We start from the raw sequence: 19,568 nt of genomic DNA on the forward strand, positions 1-19,568 counted from the left end.
GGTCCTGGAATAACGTATGGCGACCCAGGAAGTTCTTGATGTTCACGAATCTGGGAAATAGGGCGCAGCAATGGATACGAAGGCCTGAATCAGGGCCTTGCTAGACGAAAAAAGCAAGATATAATTCAGAGAAAACGACTCCCGCGAACATTCATAACATTCGGTGCTTGCTCGAGTCTTTTACAGCATCACCTCTTACGGTACATAATACGGCAACGAGCATATGGCAGGATAATCCAAAGCCCTGGCCACTGGTCGCCGCCACAGTGGTAACGTCGATATATTCTTCGACCCATATTGTATAGTCGCAACATATGACATCTTCTGCCAAGAAGATACAGCATTAGGGAAAGCGTCAGCAACCGTCCATGCTGCTCTGCTTCAGAACGTTTTAGTACAGTATGATATTCTGAATGAACGCACCCTATGAAGTGGTGAAAAAAGCACCAGGATCCGGAACCTGTATGCTATGGGGGCAATCGGGCATATTACAGGGGCAATTGTAACAATCCACCAAGCACAATGCGTACCATAACGAGTCCGCCAAAAACCCCTCCAATATGGCTGCGTTGGACTCAGAGGATGCCCAGACTTACTCGCCAATGCGCCATCACGAATCTATCACGCATATGATGGGAATAAATCATAGCTTGAGAAGCTCGGCTTTAAGAGTGAAGAGATGCTCGAGATGGTATGTCTTGTCATACGCAACTCTGCTACGACAACCGTGTCTAGTGCATCCTTAGGTGTGGTTTTACGTCCAAACCTACCAAAGGAACCAACGGGTATGCCAAAATTACCGTCAAAGCCGCACACATAGTCTCCGAATACCTTGGGGTTGTGTCTTCATGGTTGGAGAAGCCGCAATAGCGAGATCTTCGAGTCGTGATGATCTAAAGACATCAACTACGGAGTACCTACGCTAGCGATTACCAAAGGGATTCCTTTGTACAAAGCAGTCGAATAGGGGCGCTTCTGATAAAACTCGAGACTCGAGTCCTGTCTACTTCGAGCTCCTGTCTCGTGAAATTGCAAGTCGCGACTCGCGAGAAAGATATGGAAGAAACCTGCCTTCGTCTGCGGTGCATGCGCAATAATATTAATGGATATTTCCATTGAATACTCTATTGATGGCAAGATATATCGGCCAAAATAACCTCGACACGCTACCGGCACGTCAGGGCTCTCACTTTCGGTTATGGCCAGGGATTGCCTGTCTGTTGCCTGGGCCAAGGATAACATGCCAGTAGCAAGCCTGAACGGCAGGAATCAAAACATCCCACGCAGTCGTTATCAGACCCTACGATCTCTTAATGATCTTAAATTGATTGACGAACGCTCCAACGAACATTACTAGCCGTGCTCGGTAGAGTGTTCGTGAGCAAACACGTTCTTAGACCCATTGGAGAAGTTAACGGGGCTCCTCTATATTTTTAATTTATCGTCTTATGCCCGCTGGCCTAGTCGTCCAGTGGTGAGCATTGCTAATTCATCTGCGATGCTGGAGAGATATCGTCCAGAAGAGAATTGCTTACATCCATGGCGGATGGGAGCTTATTGCAACTTTCTGGATCCCGCAGTGTTTACTCCTGTTGTCAGATTTGGAAGTGAAATGTCACCGCATCCTCGAGTTGGCGTCTTTCGCTCCAGGAACCGATGGAGCAAGCCCATTCAACTCCACGCAGTCGACGGTCTATTCGTCTCATCCCTCATATAGTCTGAAATATTTCGCAAGCTGTTTGCAGACGAGCAGTAAAAAGCAATTTGCAGAGGCTGAGATTCAGGCATAAGATGTTCAAGTAATTCGAATATTGTATCTTCAATACTCAAGGGCATGCATTCAATCTAATAATGAACCCTATTAAATCCAATCAAGTATTGCAAACGATGACGCTGATAATGCTATGACAAATTATTTATTACACTCCACAACCAAGGATGGGTTTCGGTCCAGTAGAATCGCCGCGCGATGACTTCAAACACACAATTGCCTCGCAGTCACCGAAAAACCCGCAGCGGTGGTTGAGCATAGATCACAATGGTAAAACAAAAAAAAAAAAAAAAAAAAAAAAAAAGAAAGAAAAATAAAAGAAAAGAAAAGAAAGGAAGGAAGAAAAGGACCCGAGACCATCTGGAGCACGATCGACGCGACACAGCATGACAATAACGGGGAAGAAAAAGTAAAAAAGCAGAAAAAAAGTAATCAAACCAACAAAACCGATTGCTCCAAACCATATCCGCGTCCGCCCTGGTATGTGATAATAAAGGTAATAAAAACATATGTTGATAACGGCGGTGATGTTTTATCTCGTCATGGTGATGGTTGGCAGTCTTGATAAGTGGTGGTAAAAAAGAAGATAAAAAGACGTCTCATCCTGTCGAAATCCCCATTCCCAAGCGTAACCGTTTTTCTATATGCATACACGGGCTGCCAACCAACCAGCCAGACTCGTAATCATGAAGAATTAGTAGTAGTACCCTGGGGGCCTCGTTGCTCGTCTCTGCCGAATAATCGGCGAGAGGCTGAAAAGGGGTTTCCTAGATAGTGTTAAAAGCCTGTTTCCTCCCATTCTGGGATGTGTAAACGGAATGGATCTCACCTGCGGAACGAGATTCACCATCACGCTGTCCGGTGTTCTTCGAGCTGCCTTCCACAGCACCGGATTCGCGAGCTTTTAATCGCTCTTCGGCTTCCCGGATTCTCTGCTGCAATTCCTCCAATTCGCGGTTCTGGATCATCATCTGCTGTCTCCTAGACGGGGGAGGGAAAGCACCATGTTAGCCAGCCATCCATCGTTTATACGAAAAACCACTTTGCGAACGACTTACTTTTGGTCGATGGTCTGCGAAAGGTGAGAGACATCGGAATCCAGCGAGAAGGCACTGTCGAGGGATGCTGAGAAGGCCTGGGCCATGGTCCTACCATGCCTTTGGTTAGTTGCGCTTGTTCCTGAACGATCGGGGAGATGGGGAAGGGAAGACGAACGATGTAGGACGGCCGCTGGGCTTCCACTCTTGATCTGCTTCCGACATTTTGCTGGATTTCTGTGTGGTTTTGGTTTGTGGTTTGTGCTTTGTTCGCGGGAAGAAGTAGTTGAAGCGTGGTTGATCGAGGACGAGGAAATTGGAGAAGAGTTGACGGAGAAGTCGTTGTTGCGCCTGCTGAGGGGTAAACAAAAAGGGGAGGCGGCCAGGGAGGTCAACGGAGTGAATCACAATATGCGAGATTGTTAGTTAATTGTCGAACTGATGATTGTCCGAGAGGAAGTTGAATAGAATAAAGCAAGGAAAGAATTCGAGAAGAGGAATAAAAAAGAGGAAAATTGAGGAAAGAAAGACCGAAGTTGGCGTTGTTGGATGGACAGACGGAGAGACGATAGCTCCGATCGGAGACAGAAAGGAGCACCAGCAGCAGCAAAGAACAGAGACAGAGCAGGAGCCAGGGGTTTGTTTGATATCGGCCTTTGTCTGAGAAAAGAAAGTGAAGAAAGACCCGAAATGAGCGAAATAATGAGAGGCAAAATGTCAACAGCTGTACAAAATAGTCCAGTATAGGAGTTGGGTTCATTAGCCCAATCTATAGTCCCCTCTATCTTTGATTATTTTAATATGGTTCTTATTATTATTAGCAGATCCCCGCTGCAAGGAGATTATTCTTTTGATTCATTGTATACAGAGTCCAGTAGTCTGGAGGGCGTCTACAGAGTATTCTATAGTACTATAGTATACCCCCGAAGTATACACCTGGTGTTATATCGACCGTTATATCGTTTCAAGTGTAGTATCAGACCCGATTCGCCAGATCCCGAGGCAATAATTCGTTTATCCAAAACAAGACAGCGAAAGAAAGCAAAAATGAGGGTGGAAAGGGGGAGCGAATGCGATTCTACCCCTGACGCCGTGGGGTTCAGGGACCGACATGATCGAGCATCCAAGTACATACAAGTACAAGTATGTATACACAGAGTACAATCGCCGTGTCGTGAATGAACTGACCAGTGCATCGCCGGAGAATATCCCATCTAGCATCGCATTGCATTGCCGTAAAGCCCACGACAGACTGGCATATGCTGTGTCCGATGTACTCCGGAGTAGAGGGACTGGTACATGGTGGTACCTGACCCCAGTGTGATTGCAATGCTCTCCCGGTGGGCCCTTCCACACTGGGACAATAGTTCATAGTTTGGGAGGTTCCAATACAGTAGTGCCCTCACATTCATGTGCATTTACCGATTCCTCTCTAATACTCATACTCTGTACTCATACTCATACTCCTTCCAATCCTTCATATGTATCTCTAGTGAATGCCCCAGCAACCATGATCTACAGTCACGTGGCACGCGTCATCTGCTGTGCAACATCCTGTAACTTACAGCGTATGTATTACCGTTACCAGAAACGCCATCACGTGACGTTCTCATTTTCTGCGGATTCTTTCGGGGAGAGACCAGCAAGGCGAATGAGAGATCCCCATCGCTGCTTCCCCCATTAATCGCGTTGTTGCCATCACTTGCGTCCTGCCAGCGCTTTCTTTTCTCGATTTCTCCTTCTCTCCCTCAATACCGTTTTATTTGACCCTTTTCAACGCGTCTTTTTGGCCATTTCTCCGTCTTTCCAGACCTGCTTCTGCGTAGTTGGTCTCTCTGGTTATGTCAACCACTTTGCGCCTTTAGAGGATCTCCAACTTTTTTTTTTTTGGCCTTAATTTCCATCGCCCATTAATTTGTCTTTTTTTTGCATCTCCATATTTTGAAACATCCAAATTTCCCTTTTTGATATAACCAAATTCTCACCGTGGCCCCCATCCCCAAGCTCTCCTCCCCCAGTGGCCGACCGGGCGGGCAATGGGGGATGCCTCCTCTGTCGGCGTATACGCCCTTTGAATCGCTCCTCTTCTTCCAGTCCCTCGCTTCCACCGATTCGCGTCCTTCCAATTTCGTCTCCATCTCCGACCTTCTCCGCAATAACTCTTTCGTTCGCCAGAATGTCGCTTACGATGCCGACCGTTTATCTCCGGAGGCTCTCGAGGACCTCTATACGACCTTGATGCGGGATGGCCTGGAGACCGCTGCGACCGGGCCAAATGGTCACGCTACCGACTCCTCCACCAACCCCAAAAAGCGCAAGATCTCCAGTCCTCGACCCGACGGTTTGGTAGATGGCGTCGCACGCCATTCCCGCATAGTCCCCGAACTAGTCGCACACCTCTACGCCATGTACAAGGAGCTCGTTACAAGGGAGATCAGGCAGGAGGAGAAGCGCTATCGAGAGATCAGAGATGATATTGAGCGGATACACAGGGAGGAACAGCAGCCTCCACCGGTCCCTGTTCAGCCGCCTCAGGCCGAAGTGCCCGCAGTTGGTCCGGAGCCGATGGATGTGGATGTCAAAGAGGAGGAGAAACAAGTCCAACGACCGGTCGTGGAAGTTCCAGGGCCAATTCCGACTACTCGTATCGAACAACAGCAACCACCTCAATTACCACCACAGCCCAGGCAACCGAACATCCCCCAACGACCTCCATCGGCCCAGGAACCGTCTACCGCGCAGCGACCATCTGTACAACAGCCCCAACAAGGCCAACCTTTATCGGATCGGGCACCACAGTTGCAGCAACCACCGCGGCCACCGCAGCCTGTTCCGCATACGCAGACGGGTCATCCACCTCCACCGCATATCAACGGGAAACCACCTGTGCCACCTCAACCGCCAGCTGTTGCACCTCGCAATCCTTCGAATCAATTACCTCCCACACCACATATCCCCCCAGGGGCCAACACCAGTCCATCCCTGCCTGCGGCACCAGCCGTGCAGGGTCCCAATGGCTCAAATGTGCCAGGCGCCACTTTCGCAACCCCCTCTGTTCCTACCCCAACTCCGCAAAGAACCGCTCAACAGGGTACCCCTACTGCTACACACGCCAGAGCTCCTCCCCAACTCCCCCCTCAACCCGCATCTGGCTTCCAACAATGGCCGTTGAATGCGCCTACTCCTCATACACCGCAAGCTCCCTTTCCTCCCCATGGAACTCCTCAATTTTCGAACACGAATGCCGCTAGAAGACCAGTTCCAACACCCCTCCAGCAAATACCACAGACCGAACCTGGGAAACCATATCCACGAATCTTTTCACCAGCATTACCGACAACTCCCGGACCTCGTACCCAAGTTCAGACACCTCTTACTGGCCCCCTTGGTGGTTTCGAGACACCCCGCGCTGCCTCGTTTTCAGACTCGCGCAGTTTCCACCAACACCGGCTATCAATCGATACATCTGGCTCCGCCACGCCCTGGAAGAGACCTCCTCGTTTGAGCATCCCACAGTCTCCTGGGTCGCCTGACCGGCCGCGACCAGAGGATGTGAGTCCAATCAGTGAAAGGGCCCCGTCACCCGAGTTTTCGGAACCAGCACACCGCCGGAGAACGCGGCCTGCAGAAGACAAGAAGGCAACCAAGACAGAAAGGTTCACACTGTCTGGCCGAAAGAGGCGTGATGAGAGCACACCGTCGTCAAGGAGTCGGGGGCGTTCAAGATCTGTATCACAGGTCAAGGTCAAGCATGAGATGCCCAGCACCCCAGCAGGTGTGCCAGATGCTGTTGAGGCTGAGCCGCGTGGTACTGCTGGACGGAAGTCTCAAGATGAGCGTGCAGGAAAAGGTCGCCCGAAACGCAAGCGCGATACAAGTGAGCCAGGAGAGCCGGAGAGTTTCCATGCCGAAATTAGTCGCCTGGACTCGTCACAGGCTGGCCAGTACGTCTTGAGCGCACGCAACTTTCCACGAACCGGAGCGCCCATCATGAACGATGTTACGATGCACAAGCACGCCTCAATCTTCACCAAGCCGTTGACGGAACGAGATGCGCCAGGCTATCGAGATCTCATATACCGGCCGCAGGACCTAAAATCAATCAAGTCCTTGATCCACCAGGGAAGCAAGGCCGTAACCGCTGCCACAGAAGCTGCCAGTACGCCCGCCGCGGATGGAGAATCGCCAGCCCCGTCGGGGACGCCTTCGAAGAATGCAGTGCTCATGTTGCCCAAGACAGAAGATGTCATCCCTCCAAAGGCGGTGGTCAATTCGGCCCAGCTTGAAAAGGAGTTAATCCGCATGTTCGCGAACGCCATCATGTTCAACCCGGTCCCTGAACGCGGGTTTGGTCCGGGTTTTCCCATGATTAGCGAAAGTGGATCTAGAGAAAGCACCCAGGTTCCCGAAGCAGATGAAGGAGGCATTATTAAAGATACCGTGGAGATGTTTGAAGATGTTGAGCAGGCCGTCACCCGATGGCGGGCAGCAGAACGGACCGCGGATGAACTGGCCAGCAAGAGCATCCTTTCGCTTCGCAGAGCGAGTGATTCCAACAATGCGGATGGTGTGGATGATGCGAAGGAACCATAACCATGTTGGGCTTCTTGTGACGAGTTAAGATCTTATGTAGTAATATTGTCTATTCACTGTTGTACTATGCAGACAAACATTGAAGACCAACCAACTCCTGTTCCCATTATGTCTTAAAAACATAACGACATGACACATATTTTTATTCGTAATACATCAGTCCCATCAAGCAGCCCGAACCGCCTGCTCCGGCCTCGTCCTCCCCAACCCATCCTTCGCATAAAAGTCCATCGGATAGATCCCATTATTCGCCTTATCCCAACTCTCCCTCACCTCCAACGCAACCAACGCCTCATACGGCGTAAGCAACGGTTTCGGAAACGCATACCCCCAATCAATACTCAACCGCGGACAAGCAATCTGCACCCAACACTCGACATCCGGCATCGACGCGAGTTTCCCGGGGAAAATCTCACTGAGCAACAAGTTGACGAAGGGGATTCCGCGCTCGTTGAGATGGTTTTCGATCATGGCCATAGTATTAGGGTTTCCCTGTCGTCCTAAGGCACCGAGGATGATGCCCCATTTCTTTGCGGATTTGGCGGATCCAATAGCGTCCCGCCGCAATGTATGCATTTCATCATGGTAGTACGTCTCTCGCGAAAGAGTCCGCGAATACGGATCATACCGATACGCTGGAATAGCCGGATTATGAATCATCGCAGACTCAAGATGGAACCTTCCATCGCCCAAATACAGCAGTAGATCAATCTCATCCTTCGACAGCGTCGGACTCGTACACCCTAGAATCTCACCCTTCGAGAGCGGCGTGATCTGCGGGATAATGACCTTGTAGCCCGCGCGCTCGAGGACGGGTTTTAGGCCGTGCAGGGTTGCGTTGAATTGGATGGTTCCTACTGTTGCGATTGTCTTGGGGGCTTGGAAGTTGCGTTCTAGGGTTGCGAGGAGGTGCGATGTGTCGATGGAGATGTCAACGAAGATGTATAGCGTTTTGATCTTGGTAACGTCCACGGGGATCAAGCAGGAGTGTGCGTAGTGCACCAGTAAATCGCAACCCAGGGCCCGCGCGGTGTAGTCGTCGATACAGCATGCGCCGTAGGTCACGTCGCCCATGATCAATGTTTCCGTACCGGGACAGAACTGTGTGAGGATGTCGGAGATGGTTGTGGCGAAGATGAGGAGGCCTTCTGGGAACTGGAGGGCGATGCGCTTTGCGCCGAGGGTGCGAATGCGGTGGATTGTTTTGTGGATTTCGAAGGAGTAGTTTTTTGGGAGGAGGGTGATTGCGGCGTTGATGTCGGGGTCGTTGAGGATTTCGGGGGGGACTTGGTTTAGGGTTCTTGGTGTTCGGCGGGGTGTCGCTAGCATGGCACTGTTAGACAGGAATGCTGGTATAGTTATGGGGTGTGGTGATGCTCACCCTTTTGAACGGTGGTGGTTTCGACATCGGCTTGGGATCCATTCTGTTGCGCCTGCGCTTCTGCGGTTCGTCTTCCGACGAAGCGCTTCTTGGGTTGGCGCAGGTTGGGGTTGTTTGTCTCTGGGGCTGGTGAATCGCTCATTTTGAATTTCTGTATTGTATGAACGACTTCAGTTGCTATCTATCGCTCTCTGTGCTTCGATAAAAATTTAGGTGGGATGATAAGAATTTTGACCCGCTGACTCAGCAGTCATGTGCCTTTATCGCTCCCCCGCATTTTCTCGGCTTGACATCAGAGTAGATCAACCTATAGAGGCGGGTGCTGTCTCAGACAGTCTTTATTTTCCTCTTCGTGTGCTCTTACTCCTTTATTTCTAAACAAGATGCTACTCCGTCCCCGATTGAGACCATTCACCCCCCTCCGAGCTCTTCCTCAAGCTCCAGCTTCACGCCGCTATGCGACAGAGCCGCGGTTAACCTCGGACCATGTTCGCATCGTTGAAGTAGGCCCGCGAGATGGATTGCAGAACGAAAAGAAGACGATACCCATGGAGACCAAGTTGGAGCTTATTAGGAAGCTGGCGAGAACGGGTGTGACTACCATTGAGGCTGGTTCTTTTGTGCCTGCGAAGTGGGTGCCACAGGTACGATGTACTGAGGAAGCCATTCATCATGGACAGGGGAAGGGGTGAGGAGAGGGGTTTATGATGGCGTATAACTGATAACTATGTGTGTAGATGGCTAGCACGGCAGAGATCTGTGAACAACTCCTTCAATCGCCGCCAGAGTCGCAAACCGCGATTGCATACAACTACCTAGTCCCCAACGTCAAGGGGCTTGAGAACCTCATCAAAGTCATGGAAGCAAATACATCAGGCATACCATCCAAATCTACTACCTCCACAGAAGTCTCCATCTTCACGGCAGCCACGGAAGCATTTTCCAAAACAAATACGAATTGCACGATCGACGAGTCATTAGAGCGCTTCCGACCTGTCGTTTCGCTTGCAAAGAACAAGAACATCAGAGTCCGTGGATACGTCTCTGTCGCACTGGGCTGTCCATATGAAGGACCCGATGTGTCGCCAACCAAGGTGGCCGATGTCACTGCTTCGCTTCTTGAGATGGGAGCCGACGAGGTGTCTGTTGCTGATACCACGGGGATGGGGACCGCCCCTCGTACGGCTGAGCTCCTGCGCACTCTGAAAGCAGCTGGAATTGCGAATAACGACCTTGCGCTTCACTTCCATGATACGTATGGTCAGGCATTGGTGAACACGATTGTTGGGTTGGAGAATGGGATTCGGATCTTCGATAGCAGTGTCGGTGGTCTTGGAGGTTGTCCCTATTCTAAGGGTGCGACTGGCAATGTTTCGACGGAGGATCTTATTCATACCCTTCATGGTCTCGGTATGCATACCGGTATCAACCTGGAAGAAATGTCAAAAATTGGATCGTGGATTAGCGAAGAGTTGGGGCGGTTCAATGAGAGCCGGGCTGGTAAGGCGACGTTTGCACGGCTTTAAGAGTGAGATTACACATACAATATTGAGGAACGTTGATCTTTGAGTTCGTCATTTCTATCCATGATCTCGAATGGTGTCCAACGAATGTTTTCTGTTGATGGTTGGCACCTTATCCTTACCAAGCGTGTATGTACGATTAATCATATTCTATGTTATTGTTCATTCTTATCGTCACAATACACTGCTAATCCTCTATCATCATACAACGTCTCATTTTGCGTATATACATCAAGAAGACCTCCCTGCATTTACCACAGCTCAGGTGACAATACCAAGCACCCTAAGCTGCGCTCTAATAAATCATGCGATTATAACCAACGCCATGTTATGCCAAACAATATCGCAACAGGCTCCGTTGAGCATCAGCTCAGCCCGGAGAGCTAGCAGTGGATGCTAACTCAAAAGTCCGTAACCCGTCCCCCATAACTCCAATCCCCACCAGAACCCCATCTCAACGGCTCATTCTTCGGGCCTCCAACCTCACCCGTCTTCGGGTTCTTCTCGCCCTCGAATTCCGGCTTCACGCCAACGGGCGCATCAGGGTGAGACTGGGACTGGGCCTCAGAAGCAGGCGATTGGTTGACTTGCGGGGTGCTAAATGCGCCAGTGGACTTTCGCTGAAGGTCTTCGAAGATTTCTTGCTCTTCCTTGGGAAGTTTGGGAGGTGCAGGGCCGCTCTTGAATGCGAATGGCTCGTCGGCGGAGAGGACCGGGGAGGTAGATAGCGGGCGAGTAAGGAAGGATCGCGATGCGATGAAGGGGTTGAAAGCGCGGCGGGATGTGAAGAATAGCGCCATGGTCGCGGCTCTTTTAACCAGGAAATTAGGTATGTATGAAGTTGAAACTGAGTGGTGGTGGAAGTGGCGGGAGATGGGGAGGGAAAGATGACTCGGTTATCCCGATAAGGATAAGCGGTCGATGCCCCGATATCGCGGGCTTTTTCTCAACCCGTCATTTTTGATTGTATCCCACGCGGGCTTTCTTGGTATTTTTTGGGGGGATCTGTTTCTTTTTAAAGAGCTTTTTTTTTTTTTTTTTGTTTTCTTGATTTGCTCTCTCTTTTCAATCTCTTCTCTTTTATTTGTCCGTCTATTGTTGTCCGGTTACAATGGCTGCTATGCGTTTGGCTTCGCGACGGGTTCCTCTCGCTAGGAAGCTCGTTCCTGCGATTGAGTCACCTCTTCAGCGCCGTTTTGCTTCGACACAGGCCAAGGTGAGCGCCTTCCAAGGAAATTTGTATATTATGAACAATACTAACGGTGATGAATCTACAGGATGCATTGCCCAACGCCGACCCCTCAGCCAATTCGGCGACAGCGGCTTTGGTTAACCAACGCGCTCCCTTCATGGTGCCTACCTACGTCCGTCCGCTTCCCGTGATGATGAAGGGACAGGGATGCTATCTGTGGGATATGGAGAACAGACGGTATCTGGATCTGACGGCCGGTATTGCCGTCAACTCGCTTGGTCACTGCGACCCGGAGATTTCGCAGGTTATCGCTGAGCAGGTGCGTCTACGTTCTATACTGTCGTAAACCATTGTTTCTCGTTACTTATGGAAGAATGACCTAGGCCGAAACCCTTATCCATGCGTCGAACTTGTACCACAACTACTGGACCGGTGCCCTCAGCGAGCTCCTGATCCAAACTACTGTCGACTCGGGTGCTATGCGTGACGCATCGCAGGTGTTCATCTCCAACTCGGGAACCGAAGCCAACGAGGCTGCAATCAAATTCGCCCGCAAGGTCGGCCGTTCTCTTGAGCCCTCGGGTGAGAAGCACGAACTCGTTTCTTTCCACAACTCGTTCCATGGCCGTACCATGGGCGCTCTGTCCGCAACCCCCAACCCCAAGTACCAAACTCCCTTCGCTCCTATGATCCCGGGCTTCAAGTACGGCAACTACAATGATGTCGCGCAGATCCAGACTCTTGTTACGGAGAAGACCTGTGGTGTGATTGTGGAGCCTATCCAGGGTGAGGGTGGTATCAACATGGCTACCCCCGAGTTCCTGGTTGCTTTGCGCAAGCGCTGTGATGAGGTTGGTGCTGTCTTGATTTTCGATGAAATTCAGTGCGGTCTTTCTCGAACTGGCACTCTCTGGGCTCACGCCCACCCTTCTTTGGCGCTTGCCTCTGGCCAGGCAGCGCACCCCGACATCCTCACCTCCGCCAAGGCTCTTGGTAACGGTGTCCCCATTGGCGCAACCATCATCTCGGGTAAGTCGGTTGGCGAGCACATCAAGGCCGGTGACCACGGCACCACTTTCGGTGGTAACCCGCTGGCCTGCCGTGTCGCACACCACATCGTCCAGCGCCTCGCATCCTCGGAGACGCAGAACGCTGTCGAGGTGAGCTCCGCCAAGTTTGTCCTGGGTTTCCAGGAGCTGCAGAACAAGTTTCCCGAGGTCATTTCGGAGATCCGTGGTCGGGGTCTCATCTTGGGTCTCCAGCTCAACAAGGAGTACAGCGCCAAGGCAGGTGAGATCATTGGTGCTGCTCGTGAGAGAGGGCTTCTTGTCATTACTGCTGGTGACGGCTGCTTGCGATTTGTTCCTCCCCTGAACATCGGGGAGGAGCAGATTAAGCAAGGATTGAAGATCCTGGGAGAGACTTTTGAGGCGGTTCTTAAATCGTAATTGCATGTATAATGAAATATTATGCATTATTCTGGATTTATGTAGATCAAAAGCATGTGATTTATTCTTCAGGCATCCAGGCATCAGCTGTCAGCTGTCAGCAGTGGTCACGAGCCCAACTGCCGCTTATCGACAACCGCATTCATTCGTCCTCTTCCTCTCCAATTGTTCGAGATGCTCAGCAGTGATAAGACGATGTGTCGCTGTGGATCGTGACGCATTGTTCCTTCTTTTCTTAGACCAGTGATCCTATATAAACAAGCGCCTTTCTCCCAGTTGTAGCTTTGCGTACTTCTCTCACTTACGACTACATCATCCATCTCCGCATTGGCATGCCTCCAACATCCGACACAGAGGAAGCATCCATGTTACCTCTCCCCGGCGCTCCATCTAGTTCATGGGCTCGATTCCGTGAGCGCTTCAAAGCCATCTTCAGTGGCGCAGACCCACGCGTTTGCATCGCTTTCTGGCTGTTTGGTAAGAACTGACCGCTCATTCAGCGCAAGACATCTCAATTCAGATCACAGCGTCTAACCGATATATTGCCTTTGGTTTGCCTGCACAGGTCTAATAAACAATGTCCTCTATGTGATCATCCTATCCGCCGCACTGGATCTAGTCGGCCCCGGCGTCCCCAAAGGCGTCGTCCTACTCGCAGATGTCATCCCCTCGTTCGGAACGAAGCTTATCGCCCCATACTTCATTCACGTGGTTCCATATTCGACGCGGATCGTGATATTTGTCGGTCTCTCTGCAGTAGGCATGCTGCTTGTCGCGCTGACGCCGGACTATACCGAGGGCGGATCGATCTCGACCAAGCTAGCGGGTATCGTTTTGGCTAGTTTGTCTAGCGGAGGTGGGGAATTGAGTTTTCTCGGCTTGACGCATTTCTATGGACACTTTAGTTTGGCTTCTTGGGGTAGTGGGACTGGTGCTGCTGGGTTGGTGGGTGCTGGTGCTTATGCGCTTGCGACGACGTCGTTGGGGTTGAGTGTTAAGTCTACGCTGCTAGCGTCGGCTTGTTTGCCGGCTGTTATGTTGATGAGCTTTTTTATGATTTTGCCGCGGGGTCCGTTGCAGATGGTGCCATTGCGAACTGGCTATGCCTCGGTCAACGGAGGGGATGAGATCGATGAGGAGCGCATTGGAGATGATGATCGGAATGCTATCCTGAACGAGCGTGAAGGACTACTTGGTTCGTCGATATATTCAGCAGATAGTGGAAAATTGGGATGGCAGAGCATCAAGGCCAACCTGCAACGTGTAAAGGGACTCTTCTTTCCATTGTGAGTACTGTTCTCTTGGCCTTTGTTCCCCTGGTTTTCAATATTGACAATTTCTAGTATGCTTCCGCTTCTACTGGTCTACGTTGCCGAATATACTATCAACCAAGGTGTCTCGCCAACACTGCTGTTTCCGCTCAAAGAGTCTCCATTTTCACGCTTCCGTGCCTTCTATCCGGCCTACAACGCTATCTACCAGGTTGGCGTTTTCATTTCCCGCTCATCAACACCGTTTTTTCGGATTCATAATCTCTACTTCCCGTCTATCCTCCAAGTCGTCAACTTGGTACTCTTGACTCTGCACGCACTGTTCGACTTCATTCCCAGCGTGTACCTTGTCTTCATGATCATCTTCTGGGAGGGCCTTCTTGGTGGTCTGGTATATGTCAATACTTTTGCTGAAATTGGTGACCGGGTTCCACCGGAGGATCGCGAGTTTTCCCTTGGAGCAACTACTGTCAGTGACTCAGGAGGTATTTGCATTGCCGGATTCATTGGTATGGTGTTCGAGGTGTGGCTTTGTGATTGGCAGGTCGCGCATGGAAGGGATTACTGTCAAAGGACGTAGTAGTTTAGTTTTGGTAGGAATTGAGAACGGAGTATATAGTAGGTTTCTTATTGTTATCCTGACTTTCATTGCCTATTGTAATTGGCAGGGATCGACTTCCTAATTAAGCTTAGGGCTGCCGGTGTCTGTCTCGGCCTTCAGCTTCCCAAACAATCGATTTCACTTCTCCCGCCACTTTTTTTCATACGTCTTGCCCACCACATGTCACTTGCCTGACAGCAGCAGCAGTTTATGCATGCTCCCGTCGCACCCACAGACAATCGTCTACACATGGAGACCTCAATATCCTCGGTCTTTCCGGCGGTGTGAACCACGTTTCGAGCGAATCGCCTACAGCACCTCGAAAACTCGTGAATCATGTCAACACCTGAAATCATTAGTAGCAAGCAGTAGTGCCTCGGTTTTAAACTATGTTTGCTTTCACCTCTTAATGCCGTTGGCCTCCTATTCATCCGCCAGGTGGTGTTTCAGCTGCACCCCGGACGTTTGTTTCCTGCATTGGTTTATGTTTCTATGGGAAATGAATTCGGTTCCGAGAAATGGATATTTGAGTCTTGGTTGGCGGGAAATGCTGGGTGGCCGTTAGGATGTCTCGGAAATAGAGCTGTCAGTTTGGAATTCTGGGGGTTCTCCTTAAGGATATATAATAACCCAGACTAGTGCCTGTTGGGTTGCTGCCGTTTTGCGGATAAAGAATCCTCATGAAGGAAATTTCGAAGATGCTCGGTTTCTCCAACATACATTGCTATTTTCTTGATATACTGACGAACAAATGATAGATCACGTTTTTGGAAGGCGGTCGACTAAGCTCCGCAGGGCTCAGGTCTTGGTGGTCTTGGTGGTCATTTCGTTTGGATTTCTTTATCTCCTCAAGTATGTCATCCTTTATTGGAAACGAGATCCAGTACTAACAGTGTCAAGGGGAAACGAACATGGACCTTCCTTCATCAGCAAGTTTTCATCCTATCCTACGGGGACGGTGACCGTCTGGAAGGTGGCTGTTGCACTGCTTCTCTGGCTATACTTCTGCCGGAACTTCGCAACAATCACTGACCTCGAATGACCCGAGCCCCTCGTCAACGTCTATACACCTGGGTTCTTCCAAGCCACGCAGATCACCACGGCTCTAGACGCAGGATTCTGGACTGCCATAAGCATCAAGCCCAAATGGCTGTGATATTGCGTCCCTGGTCTTCAGCATGTACTATCTCTTTGCGCTTGAGCAGGCTGAAGCGAAAGTGCGCCGGGTGCGATCAGTTCTGACTGGCGCATTTGCGCGTTTCGTGGAACAAGGAAACGACTCCATACCTGTCGATAATGGCAAGAATTCGACGACCACGGTTCACTGATTACCCTCCTCGTTCCATTCAGATCGCTCATCCGCAGCTGTCACCGTACAAGGAGCCCGTGAATGCATGGCTGTACTTTGACGGACCTCTGAGTGCACTTGAGGAACAAACCTGTGTGGTATTGGGTTTCCCGGGTGGTGGTTTTGTCGCGTTGAGCCCGCGAGATCACGATGATCGACTACTTGCCCGGGCTGGGAAGCTCAAGGTACCCATAGTGAGTCTTGATGACAAGAAGGCACCGGAGTACCCATATACGCATGCCCTGCACGAAGGCTACGATGTCTTCCAGCATATCATCGCCACCAACGGACGCTGTCTTGAGCTTAGCGGTCGAATATGTCACGGAGCATGGACGCTAGCGAGCTGCACAGCATGTTTGATTATTTTGGCCTGTTTGGTGTAGAACATTCACTGAGCATCGCTTAAACCCCTCGCGCACACTAAATAGCTCGTCGCCGGCAGGCCTGCCTCTTTCCTTTCTTTCCTCATGTTAGAATTTCGTCAGATAGTCTACAAATAGATTCATATTGCTCGAGACCGTCACAGAATATGTCCACGGATTGTTCTCACTGAGGACAGTGCTGGTGATAATCTTGCCGTGGGAACAACGCTGATGGCTCTTGCCAGCGGCCTTCCCCGTCCGGATGGCTTGTTCCTGGCATATCCGTGTCTAAACATGAAGGGTGAAAATTGGTTGAGTTAGGAGCAGATGTCATTGATTCACGGCAAATGTGTACAGAGAGCCAACCCGAACGTCTTATGGAGGAAGGAAGCAGACTTTTACGGTTTAAAGCCACTTTCATCGCCCAGTACATCTCTGGTCGGAGATGACTCCTCATCAGAGTCATTACAACCGGACATTGATAAGGTGTACCAAGCCTACAATGATGCTTTTCCTCCAACAACCTCAAAACCAACCCACACTCAATTCGTCGTATCATCCGCACTCTCCTATGCCAATGACCGAATCTTAACACCCGAAATCATGCGCACGCTAATCATCCTCTACATCGGCCCTCACAACCAGCCCAACTTCAACAAAGGCTACTTCCTCTCCCCCATCCTCGCAGCGGATTCCCTCCTCGCCCAGTTCCCAAGATCTACTTCCTAACCGGCGAGCGCAATCCACTGGTCGATGATATAATGACTTTTGCAGGACGTCTGCGCCAGGCGAAACTAAATCAGTTCCTGGACGCACAGGGGATGGGTCTTATCGATGAACGCAGGATATTCGACGAGAAACACCATATGGAGGTATTCTTGCTACCAGGTATCTCGCATGGATTCTTCCAAATGGTCAGCTTTTTCCCGGAGGGGTGGAGGTATTTTCATCGGAGTGTGGAGTGGATTAGGGAGATGTTCGAGGGGGGTGAGGTGGTTGATTGGAAGAGTGCTCTGGATGCAAAAACGCAGACAGCTGGATAATTATGGGAGAAAGATGCCGCTATTTCTATGCCGGCACGCAAGTGCAGCGTGGGCAGTTTGTGTAGCGAGGAGGATATTTTTGACCGAAGAATGAATGGATTGACTAGAGGATTGATGTACTGACGTACATCTGGACGTGAAGGGCTTTTTGGTATATTTGAATTCTTTTATTGTCAAGATACTTCATACGTTATTATCTATTAATCATCGTCTATGTCATACCCAAATATCATCGAATTGTTACTCAAGCCATCCATCAACCATCTCACAGGTAGACCTTAATTCCCCAATCAATTACCCACAAACCAATTCCCCACTGCAAAATCCCCCAACCCAACCCCCCTCCCCCACTCCCCAAGATCAAACCTCATCCGATACCAATTCGACAACTCCCTCCCATCCTTTGGCGCATACCTCTCCCCCGCAAACCCCTCCGGCTGCTCATATAGCAAAAACACATACCGATGCGGCGCGCTACCGGGTGGAGGGGCGGGTCCGATGTAGTTCGCGACGAAGGGGGCTGTTGGTTGCAGAGTTGAAGATGAGGATGAGGACGGCGAAGATGGAGAATATGGGGTCTGTTGGAGGCGGATGCCTGGCTGGATCCAGTGAAGGATTGGGCCGAGGATGGGGAGGGAGGGGAAGGGGGCGTCTATGTCGAGGGATATGGCTATGTAGGTTTTGTCGGTGGTGTTGGATGGGAGGGTGAGGTCGGGGGTGATTGGGCGTCTGGTCTTGTTAGCTTCTGTTTCTGGTATCGGTTCGAAGGAAAGATGACAATTTACCAGCTCTTGGGATGTATTGGCCCGGTTTAATGGTGTGAGATCCGATTTTGAGACCTAGGACTTTGGAGGAGTCGTTCTCGATTAGGGACAGGGCTTGTTCGATGGTGGTAATGGAAGACATCTTGGTCGGGATTATGCTGGCAGAGCTTTCCTTGGTATATTTTGATATTTTTATAGAAGGAGAGAAAAAGAGAGAAGTGGTGGGAGGGAATGAAAAGAGAGAGGTCCGGACATAATGTAGGTTTAAGCGGAGAGAAGGGTCTGTCTGTTCTTAAATCCGTTTTTTTGAGGCACATTGAATTGGTTGTCGGAAGATTACCTCAAATCGATGATAATAAGTAGCAGAAATCTTGACTTTTCTCAATGAATAACTACAATGCTGTGGAAGTAGTGCTGGTTTACAGTGCATAAACACACGCGGAAACGAGACCCTGTGACCAACATCACGACGTCGCTGTCACTGTGGCAGAGCAAGAATAAGTCGTAATCAACGTGCTCGTGATTGCGTACGAAGTACTCGCGGGTGTCGGATTCTGTATCCGGAACCAATTGACAGCCACCGGCTCATCCAACCCAGCATCCTTTACGAAATCCTCGAGATTGAACCTAAACCGGCCCTTAGTCGACTGGACAACACTATCCAGACAGGTGGAAAACGTGTGATTTGATGGCTGTTGGTAGAGAAGAGTGATATACTCGTGTGCTAGGCCTAGGAATGGTTGGGGGGGGGGGAGATGTAGGGTGCGACATTCATTGTAGACAAGAGAGAGGAGGTGGTGAGCGTGCCGGAAGGATTGAGGGTGAGATCCGGCTGGTACCATTGGAGGATGTTCATTTCGGTTCCGTTCAGGTTGAGGGAGTAGTCGATCATGATGACTGCGTATTTATGGTCTGGTGAAGAGGCATTAAAAAAAAAAAAAAAAGGGTTGGTGGGTTCATCGTAACTGGAGAATGTGTCAGTCTCTAACGATGGTAATCTAAGGTACTGGCTCGGCTAACTGTTCTTGGTAAGCTTGATTCCCGGTGGATACACAGGGACTTTGTTATTATACACGATGGATAGATCCTCCTGGGCCCTAGACGCAAACCCAGCGGGCGTGCTGGTGGCGCTGAGGCCGGTCAAGAGGACAATAACAGATGCACCGATCAGCATAACGATATTGAATCAAAAATTGAAATGTGGACTGTCGGCGGGTTTTTTTTTTTTTTTTTT

At 50.3% G+C, this 19,568-nt stretch overlaps 14 protein-coding genes across 14 annotated transcripts; 8 read left to right on the top strand and 6 right to left on the bottom strand.

Moving 5' to 3' along the window:
* Nucleotides 1-1,846: 1,846 nt before the first annotated feature.
* On the bottom strand, nt 1,847-2,367 carry ASPGLDRAFT_850465 (uncharacterized protein). Its single transcript, XM_022550312.1, has 2 exons — nt 2,205-2,367; nt 1,847-2,163 (listed from the first exon to the last, which is right to left on the bottom strand). The coding sequence occupies exons 1-2, from the start codon at nt 2,278-2,280 to the stop codon at nt 1,976-1,978; spliced, it is 264 nt and encodes an 87-aa protein (XP_022397226.1). The 5' UTR covers nt 2,281-2,367; the 3' UTR covers nt 1,847-1,975.
* ASPGLDRAFT_51365 (uncharacterized protein) lies at nt 2,044-3,456 on the bottom strand. The gene is made up of 4 exons (XM_022547514.1): nt 2,987-3,456; nt 2,830-2,919; nt 2,601-2,752; nt 2,044-2,538 (listed from the first exon to the last, which is right to left on the bottom strand). The coding sequence occupies exons 1-4, from the start codon at nt 3,031-3,033 to the stop codon at nt 2,456-2,458; spliced, it is 372 nt and encodes a 123-aa protein (XP_022397227.1). The 5' UTR covers nt 3,034-3,456; the 3' UTR covers nt 2,044-2,455.
* ASPGLDRAFT_848921 (uncharacterized protein) lies at nt 3,423-4,225 on the top strand. The gene is made up of 2 exons (XM_022550301.1): nt 3,423-3,951; nt 4,013-4,225. The coding sequence occupies exons 1-2, from the start codon at nt 3,610-3,612 to the stop codon at nt 4,130-4,132; spliced, it is 462 nt and encodes a 153-aa protein (XP_022397228.1). The 5' UTR covers nt 3,423-3,609; the 3' UTR covers nt 4,133-4,225.
* Nucleotides 4,226-4,698: 473 nt separating this feature from the next.
* ASPGLDRAFT_51366 (uncharacterized protein) lies at nt 4,699-7,808 on the top strand. Its single transcript, XM_022547515.1, has one exon. It carries the CDS (start codon nt 4,852-4,854, stop codon nt 7,399-7,401), a length of 2,550 nt encoding a protein of 849 aa, XP_022397229.1. The 5' UTR covers nt 4,699-4,851; the 3' UTR covers nt 7,402-7,808.
* On the bottom strand, nt 7,567-8,924 carry dph1 (2-(3-amino-3-carboxypropyl)histidine synthase; the record flags this gene model as incomplete). Its single annotated transcript, XM_022543796.1, has 2 exons — nt 7,567-8,723; nt 8,783-8,924. 2 exons carry the CDS (start codon nt 8,922-8,924, stop codon nt 7,567-7,569), a joined length of 1,299 nt encoding a protein of 432 aa, XP_022397230.1.
* Nucleotides 8,925-9,165: 241 nt separating this feature from the next.
* ASPGLDRAFT_38901 (hydroxymethylglutaryl-CoA lyase) lies at nt 9,166-10,308 on the top strand (the record flags this gene model as incomplete). Its single annotated transcript, XM_022544999.1, has 2 exons — nt 9,166-9,426; nt 9,520-10,308. 2 exons carry the CDS (start codon nt 9,166-9,168, stop codon nt 10,306-10,308), a joined length of 1,050 nt encoding a protein of 349 aa, XP_022397231.1.
* A 145-nt stretch (nt 10,309-10,453) lies between these two features.
* ASPGLDRAFT_850011 (uncharacterized protein) lies at nt 10,454-11,328 on the bottom strand. Its single transcript, XM_022550308.1, has one exon. The coding sequence runs from the start codon at nt 11,103-11,105 to the stop codon at nt 10,707-10,709; it is 399 nt and encodes a 132-aa protein (XP_022397232.1). The 5' UTR covers nt 11,106-11,328; the 3' UTR covers nt 10,454-10,706.
* Nucleotides 11,329-11,416: 88 nt separating this feature from the next.
* On the top strand, nt 11,417-12,945 carry ASPGLDRAFT_134534 (acetylornithine transaminase; the record flags this gene model as incomplete). Its single annotated transcript, XM_022541302.1, has 3 exons — nt 11,417-11,521; nt 11,583-11,816; nt 11,881-12,945. 3 exons carry the CDS (start codon nt 11,417-11,419, stop codon nt 12,943-12,945), a joined length of 1,404 nt encoding a protein of 467 aa, XP_022397233.1.
* A 332-nt stretch (nt 12,946-13,277) lies between these two features.
* Nucleotides 13,278-14,796, top strand: ASPGLDRAFT_69332 (battenin family protein; the record flags this gene model as incomplete). The annotated part of the gene is made up of 3 exons (XM_022549354.1): nt 13,278-13,422; nt 13,511-14,231; nt 14,289-14,796. 3 exons carry the CDS (start codon nt 13,278-13,280, stop codon nt 14,794-14,796), a joined length of 1,374 nt encoding a protein of 457 aa, XP_022397234.1.
* A 560-nt stretch (nt 14,797-15,356) lies between these two features.
* Nucleotides 15,357-15,868, top strand: ASPGLDRAFT_51373 (uncharacterized protein). Its single transcript, XM_022547516.1, has 3 exons — nt 15,357-15,402; nt 15,457-15,669; nt 15,718-15,868. Exons 2-3 carry the CDS (start codon nt 15,569-15,571, stop codon nt 15,857-15,859), a joined length of 243 nt encoding a protein of 80 aa, XP_022397235.1. The 5' UTR covers nt 15,357-15,402; nt 15,457-15,568; the 3' UTR covers nt 15,860-15,868.
* Nucleotides 15,869-16,113: 245 nt separating this feature from the next.
* Nucleotides 16,114-17,256, top strand: ASPGLDRAFT_28911 (uncharacterized protein; the record flags this gene model as incomplete). Its single annotated transcript, XM_022543797.1, has 2 exons — nt 16,114-16,359; nt 16,885-17,256. 2 exons carry the CDS (start codon nt 16,114-16,116, stop codon nt 17,254-17,256), a joined length of 618 nt encoding a protein of 205 aa, XP_022397236.1.
* On the top strand, nt 17,090-17,715 carry ASPGLDRAFT_51375 (uncharacterized protein). The gene has a single exon (XM_022547517.1). The coding sequence runs from the start codon at nt 17,289-17,291 to the stop codon at nt 17,568-17,570; it is 282 nt and encodes a 93-aa protein (XP_022397237.1). The 5' UTR covers nt 17,090-17,288; the 3' UTR covers nt 17,571-17,715.
* Nucleotides 17,716-17,860: 145 nt separating this feature from the next.
* Nucleotides 17,861-18,476, bottom strand: ASPGLDRAFT_134465 (YbhB/YbcL family Raf kinase inhibitor-like protein; the record flags this gene model as incomplete). The annotated part of the gene is made up of 2 exons (XM_022541299.1): nt 17,861-18,315; nt 18,356-18,476. 2 exons carry the CDS (start codon nt 18,474-18,476, stop codon nt 17,861-17,863), a joined length of 576 nt encoding a protein of 191 aa, XP_022397238.1.
* Nucleotides 18,477-18,725: 249 nt separating this feature from the next.
* On the bottom strand, nt 18,726-19,560 carry ASPGLDRAFT_850810 (uncharacterized protein). Its single transcript, XM_022550314.1, has 2 exons — nt 19,355-19,560; nt 18,726-19,299 (listed from the first exon to the last, which is right to left on the bottom strand). The coding sequence occupies exon 2, from the start codon at nt 19,174-19,176 to the stop codon at nt 18,799-18,801; it is 378 nt and encodes a 125-aa protein (XP_022397239.1). The 5' UTR covers nt 19,177-19,299; nt 19,355-19,560; the 3' UTR covers nt 18,726-18,798.
* Between the last annotated feature and the right edge of the window lie 8 nt (nt 19,561-19,568).

This window comes from Aspergillus glaucus (genome assembly GCF_001890805.1).
Source record: "Aspergillus glaucus CBS 516.65 unplaced genomic scaffold ASPGLscaffold_23, whole genome shotgun sequence".
Classification (NCBI taxonomy): Eukaryota; Fungi; Ascomycota; class Eurotiomycetes; order Eurotiales; family Aspergillaceae; genus Aspergillus; species Aspergillus glaucus.